The sequence below is a fragment of the Aythya fuligula genome, chromosome Z, assembly GCF_009819795.1.
Source record: "Aythya fuligula isolate bAytFul2 chromosome Z, bAytFul2.pri, whole genome shotgun sequence".
NCBI classification, from domain to species: Eukaryota; Metazoa; Chordata; class Aves; order Anseriformes; family Anatidae; genus Aythya; species Aythya fuligula.
The window spans coordinates 72,115,196-72,142,114 of NC_045593.1; the positions used below are offsets into that span (position 1 = coordinate 72,115,196).

The window sequence follows — 26,919 nt, forward strand, 5'->3', positions numbered from 1 at the left end:
GGAACCTTCTTTGGAGGGTGTCTCCACAGAGACGTGCAATAGTAGCTGGCAGTGGAGGTAAAAGTGAAAAGTTACAACACCCCCTAGCGCTGCTTGCTTTAAGGTTTCACTTCAGTGAAAGGATGTTAAATCCGTGCCCAGGAAAAGAGCAAGACAGGACCACACCGTGCGACCTCTTGAGACCAGAGGATGCTGGCACAGCACTCAGAGCTGGCCTTCTGTCTACATCAGCAACCCTCAGATAACTTAATGCACTCGAAGCAGTGCTCCTGATTTGAGCTTGTTTTCTCTAAATTCACCAGGGGACAAAAAAAAAAACAACAAAACAAACAAACAAACAAACACGGTTGGGATTTTTTGAGAGCTCTTGCAGAGAGATTTTGCCCTCTTTTGTTGAGGGCTTCCCACTACCCCCCTGTGAGGGTAGTGGGGGGTAGCGGGGCAGAGCGCCTCTGTGAGGGGGTGAAGGGGGGGGGGGGGGGGCCGAACGGGGCCGGCGCCGCCATTTTGCCGGTGCCGGGGCGGGCTCTGTGCGGCCCGGAAGAGGCGGCCGCCCCCGGCGGGAAGCAGGCGGGGCCGCGGCCCCTCACGGCCCTCCCCGGCCCGGCCCGGCCCGGTGGCGGTGGCGGTGGCGATGGCGGGCCGAAAGTCGTCGAAGGAGAAGAAGCGGCGCCGCTCCCGTTCGTGCTGCCCCGAGGGGGCCGCGGGGCCGGGGGGCGGCGAGAGGAAGCGCCGGAGCGCCGAGTCCGCCCGCGGCGCCCCTGAGGTGCGGTGGTGGCGGCGGTGGCGTTGTGCTGGGAGGGGTTGGGAAGGATCGCTGCGGCACCCTGCCCCGGTGGGACAGGGGAGAGGGAAGGAAGAGGGAAAAAAAAAAAAAAAAAAAGCGGGGGAGGAGGCCTGGGCTGAGGTAAAAACGGCTTAAGGGGTGAGGAGGGAGCGGAGGAGGAGAGAAGGGAAGCGAAGCAGGCAGTGCGGTGACAGCGGGGCGCTCCCCTCCGAGGGGCGTCAGGTCCCCAGCCAGCTCCTGAGCGAAAAGGGTGGCTCGCCCCTCATGGCACCTGTCTGCCCTCTGTGCTGCTGAGCGTGGTGTTGGAGGTAATGCTGCACGGCTACCTTGGGGCTCTGCCCGGTGCTGTGCCCCCCAGCTCGTTGCAGCGGGGCAGGCAGGCGGCCGTGGTGCTGCACAAATGCTCCTCGTCCGCAGCTGGGGTGTTAGTCACAGATCTGAAGCGTGGCACCATGTGAGCTGCCGTGAGGAAAATGTACTCCATCCTGGCCAGACCCAGTGCAAAGCGATGTGAGGCACACGCTCAGAGGTGACCCAAATCACAATCACTGTGTCCTAGCCAGTTGTGCTCAAATACAAAGATGACTGCGTGACACATGATCGTGAGTGACTGTCTGTGTCTTCAAAATATATCTGATTTTTAATGGTTCAATCTTTTTTTTCTGATATGGAAGATATATTTTCTCATGCAAAACTCTTTTTTTTTTTTTTTTTTTTCTCCTCAGAAAACTGTGCCACATGGAAACATGTGCAAATTTCTTTCTTAGCAAGGTAGTTGCAGATTATCGACTTCGTCGTTCAATTGCAGAGGAAATCAGATAAACGGATTTATTCTGCCTTAAAGCATGCTTTGATTTAGAAGCAGCAGCAAGATATCTTAAGATAATAATTTCCAGTTAGTATTGAAGAATACTTTTTGTCTCTTGAAAGTTTAAAAATTTTTCCTAGCGTAAAAGTGATTTCAGTAACCAAAAACATAACTATTGTGATGCAGTTACCCTTACCCTGTAAGCTAAAACAGTATTTGGAAGTTCAGAAATCTACTTTAAGATGTCCCTTGCAATTATGAAGGAAAAACTACTGCTATCACAGATGAGGTGTTAAGTTTCCTTCTTTTGCAGTTCACTAGAAGATGAAAATTCTACTTGCCTTCTTGATGTTTAGGAAGAAAAATGCAATGTGCCATCTGGAGAAAATGTGGAAGAAGCTGAACAACCCAGTGATGTAGAGGAAGGAGGATTAGATCTCAGTGTGTCACTCAAGCCAGTTAGTTTCTACATCGCGGACAAAAAAGAAATGCTTCAACAGTGTTTCTGTGTCGTAGGGGAGAAGAAACTACAGAAGATGCTGCCTGATATTTTAAAGGTAACGAAATACAGCTACTTGTATGCTTTTCACAAGCTTGAATGCTTGCATAACAAATCACATCTCTCAAGTCTAGTGGACTTCCCATCTTAAAAACTGCCTGTGTTTTTCTTAAACGAAGATTATGTGAAGTCTCTGAAAGTGAGACACTTAAGATTTGATACACTTATTTCATCCTACTCCATTTTCCACAGCTCAGCTGCAGCTGAATGCAGGCTGATTATTTTTGTACTGTCTATCTATACTGGTTATTCTTAATGTAAAAGGAGTTTCTAATTGCATGGAGTGAATTCAGTAGTATTGTGCAGTAACAAGTTTGCTGATTTGTTAATAAAAGTCTGACTTCTATTTATGTGTTATCTAAATTTCTTTATAAGTTATTAATGTCTGAGATGAGGCCATAATGCCCCTTCGTGATAAACAGCTTCTGGAAGCTGTTATTTCTCTGGAATTTAATAGTAGTGCCTCTAGAGTTTTACTGACTTAGAACATATGCTTTTTGAGTATTGAGAACAGTGGGAATTGGTGAAAATAGGTGAACGGTCTATATGGGGGAAGAAGCTTCTGGTTAAATGCCATTTGTGCAGTGTTTGTTAACTAGTAGTTTTTCAATTTCTGTCTTAAATTTTATCTAAATCTGTGAGACCGGTTACAACTAAGGTGAGACTTACTCATTTTAAACTCTTATTGAATTGCTTACAGTCTCTCCTGTTTCTCATATCTGGAAGAAGAAAAGAGGTCTAGAATGGCCAGAGGCAAAGGCATAACTGAATTGGAAAGGCAGTTGTCTAGTGGTGTAGAACCAAGCCTGCAGTAGGATGGTGTATATTACAGTATGCTCAACACTTAATAATGTTGGTACATGTACGTGTGCACAGCTTATTTATGAGTGTGAAATTATCACTGTTTCACCAAGGGCATACTCAGAAGTACAAGAGATGTGAAACTAGCTGGACTCGGTGTGTGGTATGTATCAAAAATGAGAAGTGGATCACAGATTACAACTTTCTTACAGTTTCTTTCTTATGACGTGCAATGTGATGTATGATTCCTGTTTGTGCTTTGTTGACACTTTTGTTTACTTTGTTTCATGAACTTGGGTTCAACAATTGGCTTTGATCTTTGCAGATTTAATTATGTAATTCACCTGCTCCTGAGTGATGGAGAATTAGGAGTGATCTGGGTTACTGTTTCATGCTTTACACCTGCAGTCTGTTATTTCTACAGCTCAGTGTCACAACAGCAGTGAAAACTCTCAGGCAAAGCTCAAGTGACTGATACTGTATATTGCTTAATTTTGAAAACAATACCAAAACAAACAAACAAATATTTTTGGTGGTTGGCCCACCTACCTAATGTTCTTTGGTAGTTGCATCAGTGCATGTCAGAATAGAGAAAGGACTTGCAATCTGAGTTTCTCAGTAGGGCTGAAGAACTACTCAGCTTTCATAATTTTTCTGTCCTCAGAAATCTTAGTGGCTTGTGGTCTGTCTTATCTGTCTTCTTAGAACTGTTCCATGGATGAAATCAAAAGGCTTTGCTTGGAGCAGTTGGAGCTGTTATCTGAAAAAAAACTTTTGAAGATACTTGAAGGTATGAATGCAACTTTTAGGCACCACTGTACACAGAGGGAATAAGGAAAACAAAAGTAGTCTGCATTAAACTGCGCCTGTGTTTCCAGGTACTGACACGTATATGTATGTATATGCTGGTCTTGATCTTTTAATCGTGGGTGAAATCATCCAGTAATTCTGAAGGTATTAGGGATACATTCAGATCATAGTAGTATTAGCTTCCTTTCCCTAGTACTTAGACTAAGAACAAAGCTTTTGACTTGATGTATGGTAAAAACAAAGGCAGGAATTTAGAAGCATTGTTTGAAATCCACTGCTTTAGTTAAATTGGCATTAAGTTGTCCCCTGGTTCTCCGGAGGGGAAATCAGATGTACTGCAATACCAGTTCAACTGTATTAACAATTGCACTGGAACAATCAGTGTAGCTAAAGGATTCTTAGTGCATGCCTTTGCTCTGCTGAGACACACAATGCATATATTTTGATTAAGGATATGATATTTCAGCATATCAGTATCTTACTGAATTTCCACTTGGTATTTAAGGGCCATAGAATTCATTTGTAAACAAATTGCTGTCTCCTCAATTAAGTGGAGCCATTTGAATCTTGAGTGGTAGAGAGTACCTTCTATTACTTGTCTCCTGTGCTTTATTTTTAGTGCCTATAATATTGCAGTAGCAGTATTTATCCTCTGTTTTTCCATAATATAATGTAACTGAAAAATGGCAACTGTGTGGCTAGCAGGCATCTCAAGAATAATCTTTTTGATTCTGTGTAAGTCTGATTCTTAGAACATCTGTTTGAACTGGGGAGAAAACCCTTTTCTGATCTCAGTAGAGTTAATCATTAAAAAATAAGGCTAACTATGTAGCACTAATTGTACTAGATGCCTAAATTTGCATGTTTGAAATTGTGTACATCTAGGCAAGAGTGGAGCTGATTCTGATACTGACGAGGATGGAGATGGAGGAGACAAGACTGGAGGTGAATCTGTCAGTCAGTGAGTAAAAGAAAACAGTTCAAAGCTTAATTTTAAAATATTGAATGATACTGGAATTTTTCATGAGAACTGATCAACTGTAGCACTGAAAGACCTCTGCTATATCCTTAATCATATGTTTTTTTTTTTTGGTAGAATGACAATGAGCTGTTACTGCTAGGAAGCATTGCAGTTACGTGGCCTAGTTATTTGATAACATCAGATGTTTCATAAGCACATCACTGAAATTTACACTGGCATTATTGCCCATCAGTTAATTTGTGATAATTGAACATATGCACAATCCTTGCCCGCAGCCGGAAGTGAGGTAATGTGATTTAGGTTAATCCTCTTCACTAGAGGATTCACTAGAGCAGGTTGAACAAAACCCCTCCCAGTGAAATCCATGAACTTTGTAAAGAGTGTTTTGAGTTCAGCTGAGATGTATCGTGTTCCTTGCATCCTTGTTTCTGGTCCACCATTCCTGTCCCAGCTGAAGCAGTGCTGACGCTTGCCTGTTCCCATCTTTCCTGCTGGGAATGTTATATTAATGTTTAGAGTTTGAAGTACAGAGGTTTCTAGCTGCTCATTCTTAAGCTGACATCTGTCAGTTTTGCAAAGGCCAACATTTTTAACCTTTTCTTAAAATACTTTCTTGTTTGTTTGTTTGTTTTTTTAAAAAAGACAACTTTTGTGTAGTGTATTATTAAGTCACTCCTTTAATAAAGACGGTCTTTACAGAAGTAGTTGAGGGGGAAAAGAATGCTAATAGTTATCACCCAAAATGTGTCAAATTTTGGGTCTAAATGTGACTGTAGCAAACAAAAAGCATGTAGGAAAGCCAAAAGCTTTTTCTGGTTTGGTTGCTGACCTGTCTGCAGCTGGCCCACAGATTCCGTGCATAAACTTAACAAGCCTTTTGAAACACAGTGGCCTTACAGGAGTGTAGGGCTGATTAAGGTATCAGTTAGCTGCTAATTCGGTGAGTTCATCTAGATTTATGAAACAGAAAGACAATGATAGTAATCCAGATTTTGTGTGCTGGTCAGTATATTTGATTCAACAGAGACCTCATTTCTTTGGCTCAGAACAAATTATGAAATTATCGAATGAAGTCATTTTCTTTGATCACATCTCATCATATACCAGGTTTGTGAAAACACAAATATTGTAGAAAGTGGAGTGATAGATACTAAGATGAGTGATGCTTCAGTTTTTCTCATGTGATACAGGTTTAATACCCTGTGACGCTTTTTCTTCTTGGGTTCCATTTGGAACTCATTTGTGACCGTATTCCCTCCTTTGCATTCTTGCGCGGTCTGTGAATGATGTCAGTACGCACTTTTGTGTAAACTAATTTTGCCTTTTGATTTTTACCCTCTGCTGGCTATTTAAAGTATAAAATAACAATATAAAATACTCTTTATATAAATGAGTCCCTTTGATGATGATTGGTGCTTTGCAAGTGAACTTGTGAATTAAATTAGAAGAAAGCCTTGTTTACTAAGGAAACCATCAAAAACATCCCAGGACTTTGGAGGAATTTTATGTTTTTTTTTTTAAAGATCTAATTCAAAAGATGTTTACTCTTGCAAAATGCGTATAATATTTCACATCTTAAAGAGGTATGGGAGGTTCAATGCTGCTAGATTTCTGTAAGGCAATTTTGTGAGTTCAGAGTGTTTCAGAGCTACAGTTTAGACATGTTCTTTAACTAAAAACAAAAGTCTTGAGTTTTTTTTTCTAAAAGTTCGTCTCTGAAAAAGCTTCAGCTGTTTGCATCATCACGTAAAATGCTCTGTTATTTTGTCACCAGCTTCTTCAGAGTTAAATGCTATGAATTCTGAAATAAGCAGGCAGAAAAACAGCAGTATCAGGGTCTATGTTTGCCAAAACTGGAAAAGGCTGCTATAATAGATGAGCTAGGTCATTTGTGAGCTCTGTATAGATTGTTTAACAGTAATTTTCATATATCGGTGTTAGTCTGCAGTGGAGTACCATTAAAACAAGAGAATTGATTTATGTCAAGTTTTCCAGCTGAATGGTAGACATTTAATTGAAAGGATTTAGCTAATTAATGTCCTGAAAAAAACAGGTAGGCATCTTATTCATAAGCTATAAGTAGGTGCTTAAACTGTGTCTTTCAAGTTCCCTTAGGTGGCTATTTAAATAACCTGAAGGACTGAAAGTAAATTATTGGCAGTAGTAAGAAAAACATGTATTAAAAGAAGAGACATACTATTACAATTTACAGTGGTATGTTCACATGTATAATGTGAACAAATGACTTTTTGCTTTGAAAAATTAATATGCATGAAATGGATTTTAAATTTATATACTATGCCTTACTTTTAGATTAACATATCTTCTGCTCCCATCATTTGGTGACATGATTTTGTGCTGCCCTTTCTTAAATCTGTGCCTCAGTATAGATAATTTGTAAAAATATTTCCTGTAAATAAACAAAGTAAGATTAACAAACTGAGAATGAAATTGAACTATGAGTTGAACTGCATCTACTTGGCCACAAGATGGTGCAGAAAGCCTACTTATGAAACGGTGACAGGTCACAAGTAATACGGTCCAATCCAGCCAATTCTGGAAAAGCAACAGCAAAATATAAAATGTGCTGTAAAAGTACTTTGGGGATCCAATAATTTCTTTCTGACAGTAGGTAATCTTTATAAGAATATCTCTACTATAATCAGTGATACTGTCAAGATAGCATGAAGAAACTTTACAACAATTTTTGATGTGTGAATTCCAATTCAGAATTAGTTTTTTATGTAGCTTTTGAAGTGGGTATATGTAACTTCACAGCCATTTCTTTGAACCAAAGAAGTCAATGAGTTTTCTGTCAAATGAGTGATTTTAATACCTGATGAAATTTGGCTTCAGAGCTCCTTGTGGTATCAAGGATGTGAAACTTGTATTCTTTCCTCCTGAAAATTCTTGTGCAAGGTCAGACAGTAACGCATTGCTAAAAGACGTGTTGCTGTCCAGTGCAGAGGTGACTGCTCAGTTCAAAAGGATGAAGAATGTGTGTTTGTGGGGGGAGAGGATGGGGCATGAGGAGCCTAAGCAGCTTTTGCTGTTGGTGATAAGCAGGTGTTATGGGGGCATCACAACCTGATTGTGTTGGCCAGTAGCTGGTCTGTGGCCAACATGTCCCTGTAGTTGCTGACACTAAGGTGTTCAAGTCTGCAAGGTTTGCAGCCCCACTCCAGCTGCTTGCTCTGACCTCCTTGTGTACACACAGACCTTTCCAGTAGCTGGTCCAGACCTGTGTTGTCCCAAGTAGGTGACTCCTTGACTCTTTATCTGCTGGGGAACTGGCAGATCTACGGTCCTTTGATTCAAGTACTTGCAGACCCTGGTCTCTCTGGAATTTGGCCTCTAATCTTGCAGTTTCTTTGGCACCTGACTCTCAGATATCTCATCCTACTTAATAGCTAAACTTGCCTGAGGTTTGCTGCACACTGATGCACGACACCGAACTTCCCTGAGGAGGCGTGCACATTTTCCATGCTGTCTATTCTCTGGCAGCACAGTATTGCAGGCCCCTGTCACCTGTGGTCCTCTCTGCAGCTGCTGGCTCTTAGGCACACACAGACCTCTCGTTTGGAGGAATGGTTAGCTGTGGAGTTCCACAAGAAGGCAGGGCAGACTGGTGACCAGGTGCAGGGCATTGCAAGACAAGTGTGCTGACCAGCAACCTGTTTATATTCATCTGACTGATTTTGTCTTATTTTTTCTCTGTTTTCCCTATGCTTGTTCTTCAACAGTCTACCTAAGTCTGTCCCTTTTACCATCCTTGGTCCTTCCTCTAAACATCTGATAATGCCCTGCATATTACCACACCCTTAAACATATCCCCAAGTAAGTTTTACACAATCCTGAAATGTTCTTCCCCAGCATACTGTAACGAGCCCCATGCTGCTGTGGGCAGTAACTCCCTTCAGTCTCTAAGGTGACTTCTCTAGCTGACTGCCCTTAGTTGTTTTCTCTCCTGGCAAACAGGCTGCTGCTTTCCTTTGACAGCCCTCAGAGCAACTTGGGCAGGGTGATCCCCCTGTGCTGGTCAGGTTAATAACATCCTTCTCCTCCCCAGATCTTTAAAAGCACAGACAGGAGAACACAACGGAGTACGATGAGCCTCAGCTTTGGCTCAGTAGGTGACAGGAGAACAAAACCTGAAATTTCTGGGAAGGTGTTCTGTGACAGCATCATGGGCAGGTTTAACTGGTAGTCTGTGCTGACATCTGGCCTAATCCCTCCCAATAATGGAGTGAAGGTAGGAGGGGAAATGTTACTCCCCAGGAGCTGTGACACTGCTTCGAAGTGTTGCACCATTCAAGCTTTGGTTCCCAGCTGCAGCCTGGAGCTGACACTGGGTGCTGACAGGAATGGTTGGGGCTAGATGATCTTCCAGGTCCCTTACAACCCAAACCATTCTGTGATTTCCCCCACTCTAAACTCCACAGGCTCACGGGACTGGTAATTGTGATGGGTCTCAGTTATCTCTAACTTTATGTGTGCAAAACTTTTCCTTGCTGCCTATCCTTTGCTGCTCCACTTAATAAATGGCAATGTCATGTTGTTACACTGAGAAGTTTGAGACTCTGGTTAACATGTCTAAACTGTCACATAGAGCAAAACTAATTTATTTGTAGAATTCCTCGGCTTATTTTACATCTAGCATGTGAGGGCTGTAATCAATCTTGCAACACCTGTGGCCTTTGTGGTACAAGATTGATGACTCAAATAGAAAATAAATGAGCAACTATTTGTGAAGAGGCAAAGTTTAAATGATTTTGTGAAGGGGTTAGCGAGTATATAGAACTTCATGTTCAGCATACCTATTTGAACATGTAGTTTGCATTCAGTCCAGCCTGGGAATGGAAAGTCTATCAGAAATGAAAGAATTGGGAAAATACTTCCTGAGTTGACTAAGCAGGAAAGCAAATTTTAAGGATACGTACTACTGAGATGTTTTGAGAAAAATGCATTGCAGTAAATAATCTATTCAAATTTTATTAAAATAATATTGAGCAGTAAATTTGTTTTGGGGGTTCCTTATTTAAAGTGAGGAACACTTAAAATATTTCTTCATGTGTTGTGTACCTCTTTTCTGTGGGCACGTTCTCCTTAATTATTGCACTATTCTATACACATTTATATTGCACTGGGTGCAAACGTGGGAGAAACAAGGTCAATTGATTTGTAACCTCTACTACCATAGGAAAGGAAATAGCCATCAAAATAACTCCGTCTCTCAGATCAAGTCGTCAAGAAGTATAATGGTGTTCTCCCTCCCGACATGGTCGTTGGACACCTGGAAAAAAAAAAAAGCACACACCAAACATCCTTGAGAGCCTGGAGAAAACAGATCTGTATTCAATTACAGAAGAGGCCTTCAGGCCATTACTGACAAGTTGTTAAAATCATTACATTTAAATCTGTGATACCAGAATCTTGCTATCGTTTTTATAGTGCTGTTTAGCTCCAACGGGCAGGGTGGTTGCATGTTAACTTGTAAGAAATCAATGCCACAATGACGTTCTGGGTAGGAAATTGGCAATACTACTGTCAAAATGCTTGCTAAACATGGTAATTGAAGTTTTTCTCTGAGTCTAGGTCCTTCTCTGAGGGCTGTCCTTTATTTGCCCTGTATATTTCACAGTATTTTCACAATTTGTCCAAGTAGTGTGTACAAAATGTATGAAGGACATGAACATTTCACAGAAGTACCTTTTCCTTATCCCAGGTGTAAAGCAGGTGAAACCTTACAGGTCAAGGGTAGAAATCCTTAAATTGAAGAAATAAACATGGATGTTGAATACAACTTAAAGGTTAAGTTGCATTTCCTTTTAAAAAGCAGCCCTTAGTGAAAACATGAGATTGTGATGTAGAAAAGGTGGGTGGTGGTAGGGTGACAATAACTTCATGAAAATAGCTTCTTAATTTCAAAAGGAAAGAGTATTTGAGTGCAACTGAAACAGTAGTTTTTCAAAATATTTAACTCCGTGACCATTTATTCTGAGCTTTAGAGACAAGCTTCTAGGGAGAGCCTATCAGTGAAGATTGGTATTCTAAGGGGTGTATTGAAATAATTACTTCATTCTTGCAGGTTACTAGGGAAAGCAAAGAAAAGCTCATTCTCAAATGCTTAGAGACAGCACATTCCTATTGCCCTGCCACCACATATTTTCTTTTTAGTTAATGTTTCTTTGAAAAATCCTCTTAAGTTGTAAAGATGTAGATTAAGATGTGGTGTCATTTGTTTCCAGGCAGGACAACAGTATAGACTCTACTTCTTCCTTAAGAGACGACAACAAACTGGAAGGTCAGGAATCAAAACAAGGTATGTAGTGGAGAAAGATGAAACTTTGCTCTCTTAATCATAGAAACATGGAATGGTTTGGGTTGGAAAGGACCTTAAAGATCATCCAATTTTGACCCCCTTGCCACGAGCAAGGACACTTCCCACTAGAATGATGTTGGACAGTGACTAGTTCAAGATAACTACTAACTCATGAGCCGTACCTGCAGTCACAGAGATGCATCCTCAGAGAAATCACTTGATGAATGGTTTCAACCTCTCCCTTGGGCCCAATTCCATGAAAGTAGAAAGGAACACTGAAGAAGACATTGTAGAAAATTTGGCTTCTCAGCACTTTAAGTCTGGAGGTTTTTGTGGATAGAAGCAAACAATAGCTCTTCAGAGTTTGGTAATTTAGCTTCCAGAACATGACTGAATGATCTTGCAAGGTTCATTTGGCTTTTCTCTTCTAGTTTATCAGCTGAAGAACTTCAGTTCTTTCAGTATCTTGATCTGTAGGTGATTGCTAGTACTGCCATTGCTGTTTGCTGAATTCTTTGAGATTCAGTTTTACTTTGTGTTGAAATGATCTTAAGAGTACTCTGTTTTGACATTCATGGAAATCCGCTGTAATAACTGTTTGCCAAAGAACTGCTTGTAATTTAATCATTGTATTCAGTCTTGATATGTGATAGGTTGTTTTGATTGTGCCGAGCTGAGGTCTCTGGGAATGGTGCTTAACACCCACTACTCCTGATGACTGGTGCATTTTGTAGTGTAAAAGCAGAGTAGAAGTACTCAACTCTTCGGATCTATAAGAGGGAAAGTTTTGTCTTGTGTGTTTTTTCTTTTTAAATGCAAAGTGCAGTGGGTGAGACACTCAGGTACTACAATATTGGAAGAATAGAAAATACAAAAGTAGGCAAGTTAGTGGTACTCATTTGAGTAACTGTTGTGTAAGGAAACTGTTTCTTTAACCAGCAGCAGTATTTGTTTTATTCCAATCATTAAAACAACACCATATAACGACTGCCAGTATTATTTTGTAGACGAAGCACCAAATTGTAGGCGTTTCTGTCTCAGTCTATTTTCATTTGGACTATATCTATTTAGTAACATCAGAAATAGCTTTTCCTATCAGAGAATGTTGCAAATTCTTATAAGCTATATTTTTCTTCTGTGAAGCAAGAAACCACATAGCATTATGTGGTTCCTGCAACTCCTATTTTACAATTCAGAATGCTCTCTTTAAAGATATCTCCCCTGTAAGAACTGTATGAAGGGTGTTTTTTTAAGAGGTATTTAGTGAGGGGAATTAAACGGAGAAGGGAATTGTAACAACATAATAACTTTCAGGAGCAGATGTAAGTGTTGCCTGGTGTATATAGAGTAGCCTTAGACCTGACAGATTTCTGCAGATCTCTTCCACTTTTGTATTATCAAAGGGAATTAATGACTGTTCCCGGTGATTCTTTCACTGTTGTTTTTTATGACTTTATCAACCAGAGTATCATGATGGCTTAGGGCTATAATAGTGACTTCACTGAAGGTGCTACCTTTAAAGAGTTTATGAGAATATCAATATAAATGATAAAATGTAAGTCTAATCCTTCTTCTGCAGCTCATGATGCTGTGGGAAAAAACAGATTGAGGGGTTAAACAAAAGGGGTTAAAAAAAAAAAAAAAGAATAAAGCATGTTAGAATGAATTTCACAAATGTAGCTGAAAGAAAAAGTAAGTTATCAAAATGAAAAAGGTAATGAGAAATGCCAAGCAAGAGCTTTATTACTGGGTAAAATTAAAAGTGAAAAAGAAGGGAAATGAAGCCCACCAGCTAATTAAACAACATTTGTAGGCAAATAGACATGTATGAATACTGTATATTATGCAGTTTTGGCAGGCCTGAATTCTGAATGGAACCCAAGGCTGCTTTAAATGACTTGTTTGTTTAATATCTTACCAGTACCACACAGAGTTTTATGATGGGTTGACCCCAGCTATCAGCTAAACACCGCAGAGCAGCTCAATTACTCCTCCCCCAGTGGCACAGGGGAGAGAATTGGAAGAACAAAAGCAAGAAGAACTCTTGGGTCAAGATAAAGACATTGTAATATGTAAAGGAAAGCTGCATGCACAAGGAATGCAAAATGAGGAATTTACTCACTACTTCCCATTGACAGACAAATTTTTAGCCATGTCCTAGAAAGCAGAGCCTCAGCATGCATAACAGCTACGGAACACAAATGCTATAACTGTGCAGATCACCCCTTCCTCTTTCTTTTCTCTAACTTTTATTGCTGAGCATGATGTCATATAATATGGGATATCCCTTTGGTCAGTTCGGGTCAGCTGCCTTGGCTCTATTTATCTCCCAACCTCTTGCCTATCTTTAACCTACTTGCTATGGGGTCAGAGTGAGAAGCAGAGAAAGCCTCAAGGCTTGGCAAGCACTTTCAGCAGTAGTCAAGACAACGGTGTGTTATCAACACACTTTTGATATCCAATTCAAAACATAGCACCGTAGGGGCATCTGTGAAGAAAATGGACACCTGTCCAGCCAGGCCTGGTACAAAGTCAGTTTACCTTTGGCATTGAATTAGGTAATATGAACATATTCAGGAGGTAACTTTCATGTATTGAGTTGAGAGCCATTGACGTGCCTGGTTTTTGATCCATGGAAATGCTGTCCTGTTGAGCAGCATGTTAGGTAAATACTGACTGATGCAAGACAGAAGTACATGTATTTCCATTTCCTTATCCTGTTGATTCTCATTACTTCTGATCTTTCACGTATTTTGTATCTTGCAGGGCAGAGTTGAGAAGATAGTGTACAAAGTTGATTTTTTAGTATAAGAAATGGGTCAGACTGCATCTGAAATTGAAATACTAACCTTGAAGCTACTGTTACAGTAGAAACATGGCAAAAACACTTAAGATTGAAGAAGGCTCTGGTATGCACATCTCATATGAGTATTTTTTACACACCGCTGTGAGGATTTTATATAGCTTCAGAATCATTTGTGCTTTAGGCTTGTGAATTGTAATTTATTTTACAGAAATTGAAGACCAAAAATTCTATGTAAACTTTATTTATGTGGCTAATACTGCATTTCCCAGAGCTGGATACTTTCTTAACAGTTTTGATTAGGATGTTGGAGATGCTGCACACATTAGCTGTGTATTTCCCACATCTGATGTATTCTGAAGCACGGTGGGCAGTTTTTGCAGTTGTGTACTGTAAACAGTGTTATGAAGTGCTGGAGGGTCATCGCTGATGATGGTGCAACACCCTGAATCAGGAGTGAATTCTCTGGCAGGGTAATGTGCAATATTCCAGAATAGGGACTTAAATGTTATCCTAAGTCATAGTTAATCCCCATACTTAAGCAAGGTCAGCAAGAGCAGGCTGCTAAGGATCCTACGCAGCTGCATCTTGAGTGTCTCCAAGGATGGAGACTCCACTGCCTTTCTGGACAATCTGTGCCAGTGTTTGACAACCTTCACGGTGTGTTTAAAAGAAAAAAAAAAACAAAAAAACATGTTTGCAGTACTGTCTTGATGTTTATTAAATATTTTTTCTATATAAAGGATCATTATGGCTTACAGTAGCTTACACAGGAATGCAAACTTTCTTCAAATATTTACGATACGAAATTATACTTATTTCAAAAATACTGGTCTTTAACTGTAAGCCTTCAATATTAATTAACAAGGAACACAGCTGTACTTCTGGACAGTGGTGCAATTATAAAGCCTTTAAAGGCAGTAACTTTATCATCATTTGGTTATAAATTCTTTATTTGAAGCAATGAATGGTAAGTTTCAAAAGATACAGAGGTTGGCCATGCACTAATAATTTTTGAGGCCAAGGTGTCACAAGCAGTAGTCTCTCTATAGCCAAATTGTAAGATCAGTTACTTGAGCTCTGACGGAGTTTGGCTTTTATCTTACAGCACTGCCTCATCTAATTGCTCTTCTTAGTAAACTCCCAACTTTTTGCCAGTGTTAAAAGCCAATACTGTAACTTTCCATTTTTACTGACGTGAGTTAAATATGTCTGAAATAGTTGTATGATAGATTCTGAATAGTTACACTGTAATAGGATTTTCTATTAGTCTTCAGTATTCTGCTTGACATAGTGTCCCATTTCTTTTAAAATAAGTAAAATAGTTTTAAAGTGTTCTTATAATTGCATTTTGAAAACTAAGCTTACTTTAAAGATAACAATAACCAATTCTGCACTGCAGAAACTTCCTTGTGATATAAAACCTTATGGCTTTTTAATTGGGGAAAATAGATCATGTAACTCCATATGATGGAATAAATTTTCCCGGTACTACAGCTTTGCAATACTGTATGTTCTTCTAAATTGGCATAAAAATGCATTAACACTTGTCTAAATTAGATCAGCCTTAAAAGATGGAGAAGAAAAAGAGGAGGAATTAGTTGTCTCAAATTCACAGATCTCTTTGCCACCCTTAATCTACAGAGAAGTGCTTTAAGCAGAAGTGATTTTGTAAATTGAGAGAAAAATTGTTCAGTTAGGTCATTATATGATTGTTACATTTGTGTTACAGGCAAAGGAGAAGATAGCGATGTCCTCAGCATAAATGCAGATGCATATGATAGTGATATAGAAGGTCCGTGCAATGAAGACGACAGCTCAGATGTGCAAGAAAACACCAGCAGAAGTGGAGCCGGTCAGATAGATGACCTTCAGAAGGACATTGAGAAAAGCGTGAATGAGATACTGGGGCTGGCAGAATCTAGCCCAAAGGAGTCCAAAACGGAAGGCGTAGCTGTTCCTCCCTCGGAAGATGTTCAGCCATCAGCACAGCAGCTGGAGCTCCTGGAGCTCGAGATGAGGGCCAGAGCTATTAAGGCTCTGATGAAAGCTGGAGATGTAAAAAAACAACCCTGAGGTTGTTCAGATTAAAGCTTCAGTATGTTTTGAAGAACATTGTATCTTTTCTCTTCAGCGCTAAAGTATATTTGGGTTGGGTATGACATTCCTCATTCAGACTCTTACTGTGTATCCCGACCTGTGGCTTAAGCCATTGATCGTAGTTTTCATTGCCTTTGGTGTGCTGCTTCCATTGCTGGCACAGATGGGCTGGTTTGATGCTGCACTGAGCAGTGTCTTTGCTGTGTTACCTCCTCGAGGAGGTACAATGTACAGAGCTATGCTGTGAACCTGGTGCCTTCAGGACAGGTTAGAAAAATCAAGCTCGTTATAACCCCATGGTTAGAAATTAACCAGTTATTTTATTTATTAGCAACTTCTGAACTACTTGAGAAACTTGATTTATATACGCTTCTTTTAAAATGCCATTTTGAAGAGTCTTTTGTGGTGTGACAGCCTTCAGCATTCTGCAAGGTGCTCTCAGATGCTTATTTCTCCTTGAGGCCCAGCTCACAGTAATGTAAATGTTCTAGTTAAGTTGAACGATGATTCATTTTGAGAAAGTTAAAAGCATGGTTAATTTTGAAAAAGCTAATTTGTTAGTTTTTTTTTTTTTTTAAATAAACAGTTAAACTTATTTTCTGAGAAAGTGCCTGAAAGTGACAAATACCAGTGTTTTTATACTGCTGGTCGTCTAATTGTTACTCTCCTCCACTGTTTGTCTTCTGTGTCACAACTGAAATAAAGAAAATGGAGTTTTTTCTTGGTTATGAAGCTTTTTTTTGTTGTTGTTGAATATTTGGTATAATATTTAGTACAACGTGGTAGATTGGATTACTTAGAAGTCCCTAAATGTTTAGTATTTAACTGTTTGTCATTTCATGTCCTCTGTAAATAGTATTATCTACATAATTTCAGAGTAAATGCTTGTTAGAAAAGGCACTTATGTATAATTTTAAATACAGTTTCAAAATCATAATTCTACATTTTTTCATTTTGAAGGTATTTATTTTTAAGTAATTTGTATTATAGAATGAAAACTTTTCCTCCTATCATTCCCTGAAATAATTACAAAAATTCTGGTTCTGTTGAGTAGTGCTATTTTCCTACTTGGCTGCTCATAAAATTCTTTTTTAAATGTGTGTGTTTACATATAAACATAAATCAATTTTTATTACAGTATGAGGTTTGTGATTGTGGTTCTTGGTAAGTAAAATGATGTTGTAACATGTGATTTTCCTTTGATTGTAACTTGGAAAGCAAATTAGATAATTTGTAATAGTGCCATAGATATTTAAGAGTAATTTGTGGAGATTATTATTACAGCAGAGGTTGTCATAATGAGTACATTCTTAACTATCCTGCAAGGTTTATAATTCTTTTCCTTTTCTCCCTCCCCCCTTTCACTTCTGCCTTTTCCCCTTTCCTTTCCCCCTTTTCCACTTTTTTCTCAGTTTTGTTGATGGTCAAGTACACTGTCTTTAGTAGCAAGTTTCTTACAGATCTCTTAAAGTACAATTGATTTTCTCTAGCATCAACAGTGTAGAGAGTAAAATGGTAGTAACATAATGCAGCATAAATTTGGTTATGAACTACACCTCTCATTAAATACAGCTGAGAGAAGTATGGTTGCATTCAGTAAACGATGGCAGTAACCTGAGTAAATTATACCTGACTGTAATCACTTACCCACAGCAACATTTTTCTATTATTTTTTAGAAATCAGAAGACACAAATTAGAAAAAGTAAATAAATAAATATGTATGCATCCAGTTCAACAGATAACTGCCTTGGAATATGTGTTGTCTTCAGTAGATGTCATCTAGCTGTTTGGGAAACCTGTGATTTATTCGAGGAGAGAAACAAAAGCAGATAATGGGAGAAAGATAGTTGGGAAGACTGTGTTCTGTCTTCTTTGACTGTAAAGACACAGACTTATGGAACTGCCACATGGACTGTGGCAAGAAGTTTTACTGCTGCTGTGTATAGATAACCCCTGTCCTTAAGGCACTGAATTCCTCCCTTTGCCTCCTGTGGAAACTGAGAAATCTCACCTGCAAGGACATTCACATCCTAGTTGCCCTATACAACCCTATACATGTCAATCAGTAGCAAAACTTGATACTTATTTTTAGCCTCTCTTCTTTCATTTCAAGGTTCATTTGCCAGTTCTGCAACCTGCCATTGTATTGATGAGGCTTATAAAATTCCAAGCTATATGAATAAACAAAAATCAGTTTTTAATATTGAAGAAAAATGGACAATACAGTTGATTGACAGAACAAATGCTTCTAGACTTGTATCTTTCCTTCCTTTTCTACTGGATCTCTTTAACACCTATGGTTTCATCACTAATTTACCCTTTCACCTGCAGAGTTGATTCCTTGCTGACTGCAAACTCCTGTGGCTCCAATGTACTTCTGGCAATCACTGAACAGCTAAAGCTTACTTCATGCAGAATTCTTTTGAAGGCGAAATGTAGATCAACTTTAAGCCGAACTCGGTTTCACACATCACCAGAAGGGCTGAGGCAGTCAAATGTATGGCTTTCATACAGTGATGCTGCAGAATGATCCATTTGCGGTTGTTTGCAAGTGAGGAAGTACTGCTGTAATTTTAAAGTAATGATAAATTAGAACACAGGTTTCCTGGCTAGTTGTTGGAGGTGACTGTTTCTGAATTGAGCTTCATTTTCATGCCTTTTTTTTCCAGGGTATCTTTAAAAGATCCCTTTGTAGTGTGTTGAACTGTCAAAGGTTGTTATTTCAACATGTGATCTGTATCAAGAAATTGCATATGCTAAATTTTTTAATATGTAGTGTGACAAAGATGAAACAGGTTTGCCATGCACATGATGGAGGTGTGTAATTACAGCTCAGTTAAATTTGAAATTAAAAGAGAAGGATTCCAAGAAAATTAAATTAAGCTGTTTACAAATTGTGTGTGTGTGTGTGTATATTCAGACAGACTTCATGTGATTGATTGCACAAGTGCTAATTAATTTTTAGGATATTGTACTATTGTTGCTTAGATTAAAAACAGATCAACTAAATTATATGGGTTTCTGCACTAATTATGTACACAGCAAACATCAGTGCACAGTTAAAAAAACAAACAACGGTATATTTAAACTACATCTTACACAGCTGTTTTGTTTGCTTCTAAATACCTGATTCTTTTTCCTTTAAAAGTAAATCTACTTCACTTGGAGGAAGAGACAATTTGTATGTAAAATGTAGTCATTAATTATTAATGAAATATTAATTTTACTGGATTTTGATCAATCAATTGGCCAAATATATACTGGATATTGGTCAGCATAAGCAGAAAAATCCTTTATATTATATAATATTATATTCTGGCCTCAAATATAAATATATTCTAATTATTTTTGGCTGTCCTAATAGATGAAGCACTGTGTGTTTTGGAGGAGGAGGGCTGATTTGTATGAGGTAAATAAAAACACATGACTCTCGAGAAAACCGAAAGTATCTATTATTCCTGTTAACAGGCTTTGATGTTACTTTTGTGGTTATGTCACTGAGAATAATAATTAGACTTGAAGATGCCACTTTTGAGAGACAAATCATAGGCATTTCCTGAGGGAAAAAAAAAATAGCACTGTTTTTAACTCTTTTTATTACAGTAGTTGCTCCCTCAGAAAAATATTTTGCCTGTTACTTGGAGCCATGCATTACATATATTTTTAAAATTATATGCCATAAAATATTTTCTTTGCTGTTTAAAATGGTTATAATTATTAATGATGGTGAATGAAAGCTTTGATCGCTGAGTTCAAGTTGCTTCTAAGCAGATAAAAGGGTAGCACATCAGATATCAAATCATCCATGTGGATGATTTAAGATATTTCTGTTCTAACTTGGTGCTGTTGAAATGTCATATTAAACATGAATAGTACATAACTGTACTATGAATCTCACCGAGCTGGGTAGCTGGAAAATACCCCTCTGCATCACTGTCTGTGTTTGTGGGAGGATGTTTTAGAAAAAGCAGTCACCACTTAAGAACCCTCTAACGTGACAACACATCTCTGCCAGCTGAATCTTTGCACATTCCGATCTACAAAGATCCATATGTCTTTGCTTGGTTATTGCTATTAGTTTTTAATGTTAGTCAACAAAACTGGTAGTCTTAACTAAATTACTTCGTTTTCATCTATGGATACAGCAAATCAAGGGTTTTCTGTAAAACACTAAATGAAGAAAGGCTTTGTGCCTGTGAATAAGTTATATGGCATTTTACGTGCCCATCTTAAATTTATAAGCAGTGATTTAGCTTTATGGGATCATTGAAGTAGGTAGACATGCCCTTTTCACAGAAGGTAGTTAAAGAGGAATTGTGAAATAGATTCTTTAATAAGAAAGGGAGATGAGGTGGTTAATTCATGCAGTGACACAAAGAACAACGCAACTTTGGGAACAAAAGCACCAGATTAAAAGCTGATTATGAAGTCCTGCAATTTATTCTCAGTAATACAAAGCTTTATGTTTATTGCTAAGTCAATCTGCAATCTGTGGAGAGAAAAAAAGCATACCTTCTGTACAACAAAATTTAAAAGTTAAAATGCTGCAGTTTTTTTTTTTTTTGTTGTTGTCTCATGTTTTATGGTCCTTTCTTGTCATTAATATTAAAATATGCAAACAGGATAGATAAAAGATTAAGAAAAATCTGAAGCTTGTAAAATGTTTTAGCCATATACCAGTTAATCACTCTGACTCTAGTTAGAGAGGGAAAGACTCAAAACCATAGCTGTAAATACTGCGCTATTGTTAAATTGTGGAGCACAAGTAATCATCTCTGTTAAAAAATTCGTGCTCATACAGTACACCATTGCTTTCTTAATCATGTGGAAAAAATGTCATTTTTCATGAGATCTGTCTTCATTGTCAGGTTCAAAGATGAATTTTTGTCTTTTGTCTCTCATGGTTCTGAAAGTTGCTCTTGAATTGTAACAGTGAAGTGTTGAATCTGTGATCTTCCTACCTTCCATTTTCTCACTCCACTCAACCTAATTTTATTTACAAAATTCCACCTTTATTTCCCTGGAATACTGTGTGCAGTTCTGCATGTCTGCTTTGGAAACACCTACTGGAAGTGGAACAACTGCAGGCTTCAAAGGTCATCAAAGGAACAGAGGATGAGAGACATTAACAGAAAAGTTAGGTTAGTCAAAAAATGTTAAAGCTTTGAGAGAATATATTTTCTTCCTATAAGACAGGCCGAAATCGAATATTGGGAAAGACACTGAATATTGGTGAAGAATGAATGCTTATGAGGTGGCTAGGAAGGCATTTTAGTTGCTTCTCTGTGGCTGTCTCCTTGTGTCTACTCACTGCCACACCACTACATGGCACTAGTGTTGGCATGGGTACACGGAAAGCTGCTCGAACCAGGATATCCTGTGGTTTTTGCTCCTCCCCGCCTGGATCAGCATGCTAATACAATTTGCTATGTTGACACTTGGGAACGAGTGGCTTGAAAGTGGAAGGAGAGTAGGGGCTGCATAATGGACCCTGCTGCTGGAAAACTTTTATTAAATACGGATTTGGGATTTGGGGGTTAACAGTGCTGTACTTGGGTGAAAATACAACTGCTGAAAACAGTGCTGATTGAATGACAGAAATGTGATAGCCAGTCCAGCATCTTCCACTTGAAATCTGAGGCATCAGAATTAAAATCTGCAATTAAATTCTGTCTTGTGGAGGTGATACAGATCTTCACCCAAAAAAATGGTAATTAAACTGCTCCAAAATAAAACTACTTTAGTTATTAAATTTCCCATCTATGTGCTACTGATAATTGATATGTTTTTTAAGTAGAGGCATTATAATTGGTACCATATGTAGTCTGCACAAAGCTAGCATCTCATAATGGTATGGAAGTAAAACTTTTCAATCGTGTCCACGCTAGGGGGCTGTATTGCTTTAACAATGTCAGTTTCAGAGAGCGATATACCAAGAGCACAACCAGAGCTGTATAAACAACTTCTAAGCACATTTTTTCCCTGCATAAAAAGGGATGGGAACAGAATAGTAAAGGGGAATGACTTGCAATTTAGACAAATATAAGGTAGGAGCAAGGACATTTTGTAACGTGTATATTTAGATGAGATGTTGAAATTTAAGGATGAAGAGGTGTACTTGTCCTGACTTGAGACGAGTGAATCCTGGTTACTTCAGACCTAAAGTGGCACTTGAGAGTAAGGACAAACAACTCAGTTCGGTGGAAGTGGGAACAGGTAGGTTGCTCTTTGTCAACATTTGGTGACATTAGCATTTTCTCTTCCGTAAAGGGGAATTTCTACATACTGCATGTCCCACTGTTTCTGGTGTAGTGTCCTACTTCTTTGGTTGGCCTGCACCAGTGATGTGAGAATCTCACATCACTGCAGTGTAGTGAGATTACTCTCTTACAAATACAGGCACTCCTTAAACTATATTTTTAGGAAGCTGCCTGCTTAATTGCCCAACCACAATTAAGACTGGTTGTTTGATTAAATATCTTCTCCAATTTATTTGCCAGACCTCATCAGGATGTTGGTGTACACAGATACTGAAACTAGAGAGGATGCAGTATTGGAAAATGAACAGAATGGGCCACTTGGCATTGTAAAGGCAGGTAATATCTTTCTCACCTATAGCCCATTTAAAATGAGATATTTAGGCCATTTAGAAAAAGGTATTTAGGCCATTCAAATTAGTCTTGCTAAATATTGGTGTCTGGTAACACAATACAAGAGCTTAATCAGTTGTTTCATTAACTAATCTAATCTGCACATGCCTTTCAGGAATGCGGTGGTTTTATCTGCTTTGCAGGAAAAGTTTAGTAAGCATTGCAGCAATTCTGTGTTTTCAATGTTTAAGGGTATGCCTTTATATATGTATTGGCATGATGTTCATTTTGCAAAATAAACTGTTACAGAAGTTGGTAGATAATGGACTTAATCTCCAGTTGGTGAACCTTGGTCCTGTAGCAAAAATAGTGAAGCTGTGCATGCATCCATTTCTGTCCACAGGCTCAGATCATTCTAGTGTGGTGAAACCTGTTCTTTTAATCCTTGCCGTGTTGGGATGCTTAATAAAAACACTGGCTGCACATATACTAAGAAATGAAATTTGCTAAGATTTTTGTTATTTCATGACAGTATAGCATGTCAAAAATGATAATGGTTGAAATGCTTTTTAGTGGACCTATGTGAAAATATGTGACTTCATTGCCATATGCCTAAACTAATATTGAAAGTCTTATCAGGAAGGCAAGCTATAAAAAACAGAGGAGGAGAACAGCTGTTGGGCCACTAGTTATAGAATCACAGAATGGTTTGGGTTGGAGGGGACTTTTAAAGATCATCTAATTCTAACCCTCTGCCATGGGCAGGGACACCTCCCAATAGACCAGGTTGCTCAAAGACCTGTCCATTAAAAAATTCCAGGGATGGGGCATCCACAGCTTCTCTGAGCAACCTGTTTCAGGGCTTCATGGCCCTCAGAGTAAAGAATTTATTCCTAATGTCTAATCCAAAACTGCCCTTTTGTAGTTTAAAACCATTACTCCTTGTCCTATCACTACATTCCCTGACAAAGAGTCCCTTCCCATCTTTCTTGCAGGACCCCTTTTAGGGACTGGAAGGCCACACTGAGGTCTCCTCAGAATCTGCTCTTCTCTTCTTTAGTCTAAACAACCCCAACTCCCTCAGCCTGTCTTTGCAGGAGAGGTGCTCAGCCCCTTGATCCATTCTTGTGGCCCTTCCCTGGACTCGTTCTAAAACATACATGTCTTTCTTGTGCTGGGGGTCCCAGAGCTGAATGCAGCACTCCAGGTGGGGTCTCATGAGAGCAGAGCAGTCAGGGGGAATCACCTCCCTCGACCTGCTGGCCATACTGCTTCTGATGCAGCCCAGGATACTGTTGGCTTTTAGGTAAGTCTGAAACAGTTGGCATTCTGGGCTGAATATATATACATACATACATATATATGTATATATATTCAACTTACTAACTACTATATATTATACATGTATATGCCCACATATACAAATTAGGAGTTTTCATTCCTTATTCCTTTATATGCAAAAGATAGAAAATGATTACTGTTTGCAGCTACCTTTATTTTTATTGACAAAATGTTGTAATCAACACTTTGTCTCACTACTTCATTTCATTTTTTTATGTATATCTCAGTAGGGAACTCTAAACTGTAGTTTTACAATGTCCTCTCTCTGCTAACTTTTATCTTTAGCTACTGAAGAAGATTAATAATCCCCATACTTTAGCTGCAGAAGTTTAATAAACAAAGCTTAATTAAAACAAGAGAAGCACAATAAACCCAAAGGGTTCTGCTTTAGCACTAAAGATTCATGTCATTTTTCTTGTTTGTTGTGTGTTTTTAAAAATTGGGGTGGGGGAAGGACTGGAAGAGAACTTCAGGTTTTTATATTTAATTGAACTAACAGCATGTGCTGACAAGTAATAAATAACAGTGACACAGAGTGACTAAATAAATTGGTTTCCTCAAGCAATGATTCATTCGCTGTCTTTCATTGCCATCAGGTTAAGAGACAGCTTCTTTTTGTCAGCCTACAGGAGAAATGCTTGATAGTGTAATAACCTTCTTTCTACTCCAGCCAGAGCAACCTTTTAAACGCATGGAATTAATATAAATAAAAATGTAGCAATTAAAACTTGAGCTTCCTCTTGAGCTTACCAAAAAAAAAAAAAAAAAAAATCCCTGCAGAATCAGTTATCAAAAATGCATCTCACCATGATTCAGTGTGCTTTATAGGAAGGAAACACTGCTGATAGGCAAGGTTCTTTTACTTTTTCAGAAAAAAAGATTGTTAACACTGAATCATGATTTTAGTAGGCTTCTACTTAGCACTCATCATTCAAGAACAGGATGAATACAGACCAAGTTCTCACTAAAATTCTTTTCTGTCAAGCTTATAACCACTTATGAAATAAATTGGTCAGTTCTTTGAGTGCACCATTTAGAATGTTTTCGTAATAGCTTAATATATCTTGTCCTTTACTAACTTTAAATGGGGGTCATTGCCACAGAGACTAGCAAGCAAGAAACTGAACAGGAAAACTAAAACTCAGCTTTTCTGAACTTTCCATCACACAGTCCAATAGCAGAATAATAGACCAGCTTTTAATGGATAGAGCCAGAGTGAAACTCATATAGGGCTTCTGTAACTTGCACGTTATTCAGACTGAAGAATTTATTGCAGTCACTGTGCTGATATTCTGCCCATTTCTTTAAGTGGATTCATTTCAGGATTTTGGGTCTGAAGAGCCTATCTGGTCAAAAGACTTTTTCATCAAAGATAATTGGAGCAGCTGTGGTAGTACATTTGCAGAGGAAATGGCGGTGTCTCACAAGTTGCCCTTGTCCAGAGCCTTGTTGCATAAGGTTTTGCTTACCCCAACCATTTCCAAAGCTAGGAACTGACCTCTCCCATGGCTGCCCCTGCGGCTCAGCCTCATACCCATTAGAAATCCAAGTGGCTCTTAGGAAACAAGAACCATTAACGAAAAGGAGGGAACTTAAATGTACTAGCCTTTTAAGATACAACCAATCTTGCCAGTTGGATGAATAAATGTTATGAAAGACATTTTAAATGCCCAGAAGGCATCCTCGGAGTTTTTTGCACCTGACACCATGCTTATGAGAAATTCATTTTTTAGGGCTACAAAGATGGTGAAGAATCTAGAAAGAAAGATCTATTAGGAGCAGTTGAGGTCCCTTTGTTTGCTCAGAGCAGAGCAGGCCAAGGGGAGACCTCATGGCAGCCTGTAGCTCCCTCACAAAGGGAGTGGAGGGGCAGGCGCTGAGCTCTGCTCTCTGGGGACAGCGACAGGACCCGAGGGAACGGCATGGAGCTGGGACAGGGGAGGGTCAGGCTGGGGGTTAGGGAAAGATTCTGCACCCGGAGGGTGGTCGGGCACTGGGACAGGCTCCCCAGGGCAGTGGTCATGGCACCAGGCCTGCCCAGAGCTCAAGAAGCATTTGGACAGTGCTCTCAGACATATAGCTTTATTTTTGGGTGGTCCTTTGTGAAGCCAGGAGTTGAACTTAATGATCCTTGTGGGTCCCTTCCAACTTGGGATATTCTGTGGTTCTTTGCCATCAGAATAACTCTACAGTTTCCTCTGCCAGAGATCTTCTCTCCACCATGCTAACACCTCCAATATAAATACAGCAACATCCAGCATAGGCTATGCTATGAAGAAAGATGTTTGCTACTTATTTTCCATGAATTTTAAAAGATTGAATCTTAATGCCACTTTGGTGTTAGGACAGATGCTGCCTGTAGCATCAACTTCTGCGAGGGGAAGCTAAGGCACCGTGGCCGCTGCTGCCCAGCCCTCCCCACTCAACTGTCCCAGGGGGCTGCAAGGTGCCAGGAGGATGCGAGTGGGCACTGTGGGTAGTGAGGCGAGGGCCCTGGCAGCACTGGGAGTTGGTGGCTCACCACCTGCCCTGCTGGGAGCACGTGACTTGGGTAGACACAAAGTGGCGGCACTGTGGTGGCGGAGATGATATGCAGCACTGGAGATTGGCAGCTACTTGGATAAGGCGCATAATGGAGGCAGTTGTGGGGCTCAGAGAGGGAGTGGAGTGTCTGCAGTTGTCAGTGAGTAGTCTCTGTGAACACATTGCAGCTTTAAAAGAGATGGTCATTTTTCCACTGCTTTATTCAGAAGTCTTTGAGAGATTCAATATTCAGCCCCCAAGAGGCTGCTTATTCTATGGTCCGCCAGGAACTGAAAAGACACTGGTTGCTCATGCTCTTGCTAATGAATGTAGCTGTGGTGACAGGAAAATATCCTTTTCTATGAGAAAAGCTTCTGACTGCCTGAGACAATGGGTGGGGGAAGCAGAACATCAGCTTCATTATTTGAACAGTATGGTTCTGAGTCAGCATAGTGTGTACCAGGCCAGCTCCAGAAAGAGGATGCACGAGGT

The 26,919-nt window shown here is 39.3% G+C and overlaps 1 protein-coding gene across 1 annotated transcript; it reads left to right on the forward strand.

Moving 5' to 3' along the window:
* Positions 1 to 610: 610 nt before the first annotated feature.
* On the forward strand, positions 611 to 16,867 carry CAAP1 (caspase activity and apoptosis inhibitor 1). Its single transcript, XM_032206591.1, has 6 exons — positions 611 to 766; positions 1,952 to 2,152; positions 3,661 to 3,745; positions 4,651 to 4,726; positions 10,996 to 11,069; positions 15,605 to 16,867. Exons 1-6 carry the CDS (start codon positions 635 to 637, stop codon positions 15,946 to 15,948), a joined length of 912 nt encoding a protein of 303 aa, XP_032062482.1. The 5' UTR covers positions 611 to 634; the 3' UTR covers positions 15,949 to 16,867.
* Positions 16,868 to 26,919: the final 10,052 nt, after the last annotated feature.

Excerpts from the sequence above, each read along its gene's own strand:
- CAAP1 (XM_032206591.1), top strand. The coding sequence starts at position 635 with ATGGCGGGCCGAAAGTCGTCGAAGGAGAAGAAGCGGCGCCGCTCCCGT. Across the intron at positions 4,727-10,995 it reads GGAGGTGAATCTGTCAGTCA|GCAGGACAACAGTATAGACT; the intron begins GTGAGTAAAAGA and ends ATTTGTTTCCAG. Across the intron at positions 11,070-15,604 it reads AGGTCAGGAATCAAAACAAG|GCAAAGGAGAAGATAGCGAT; the intron begins GTATGTAGTGGA and ends TTTGTGTTACAG.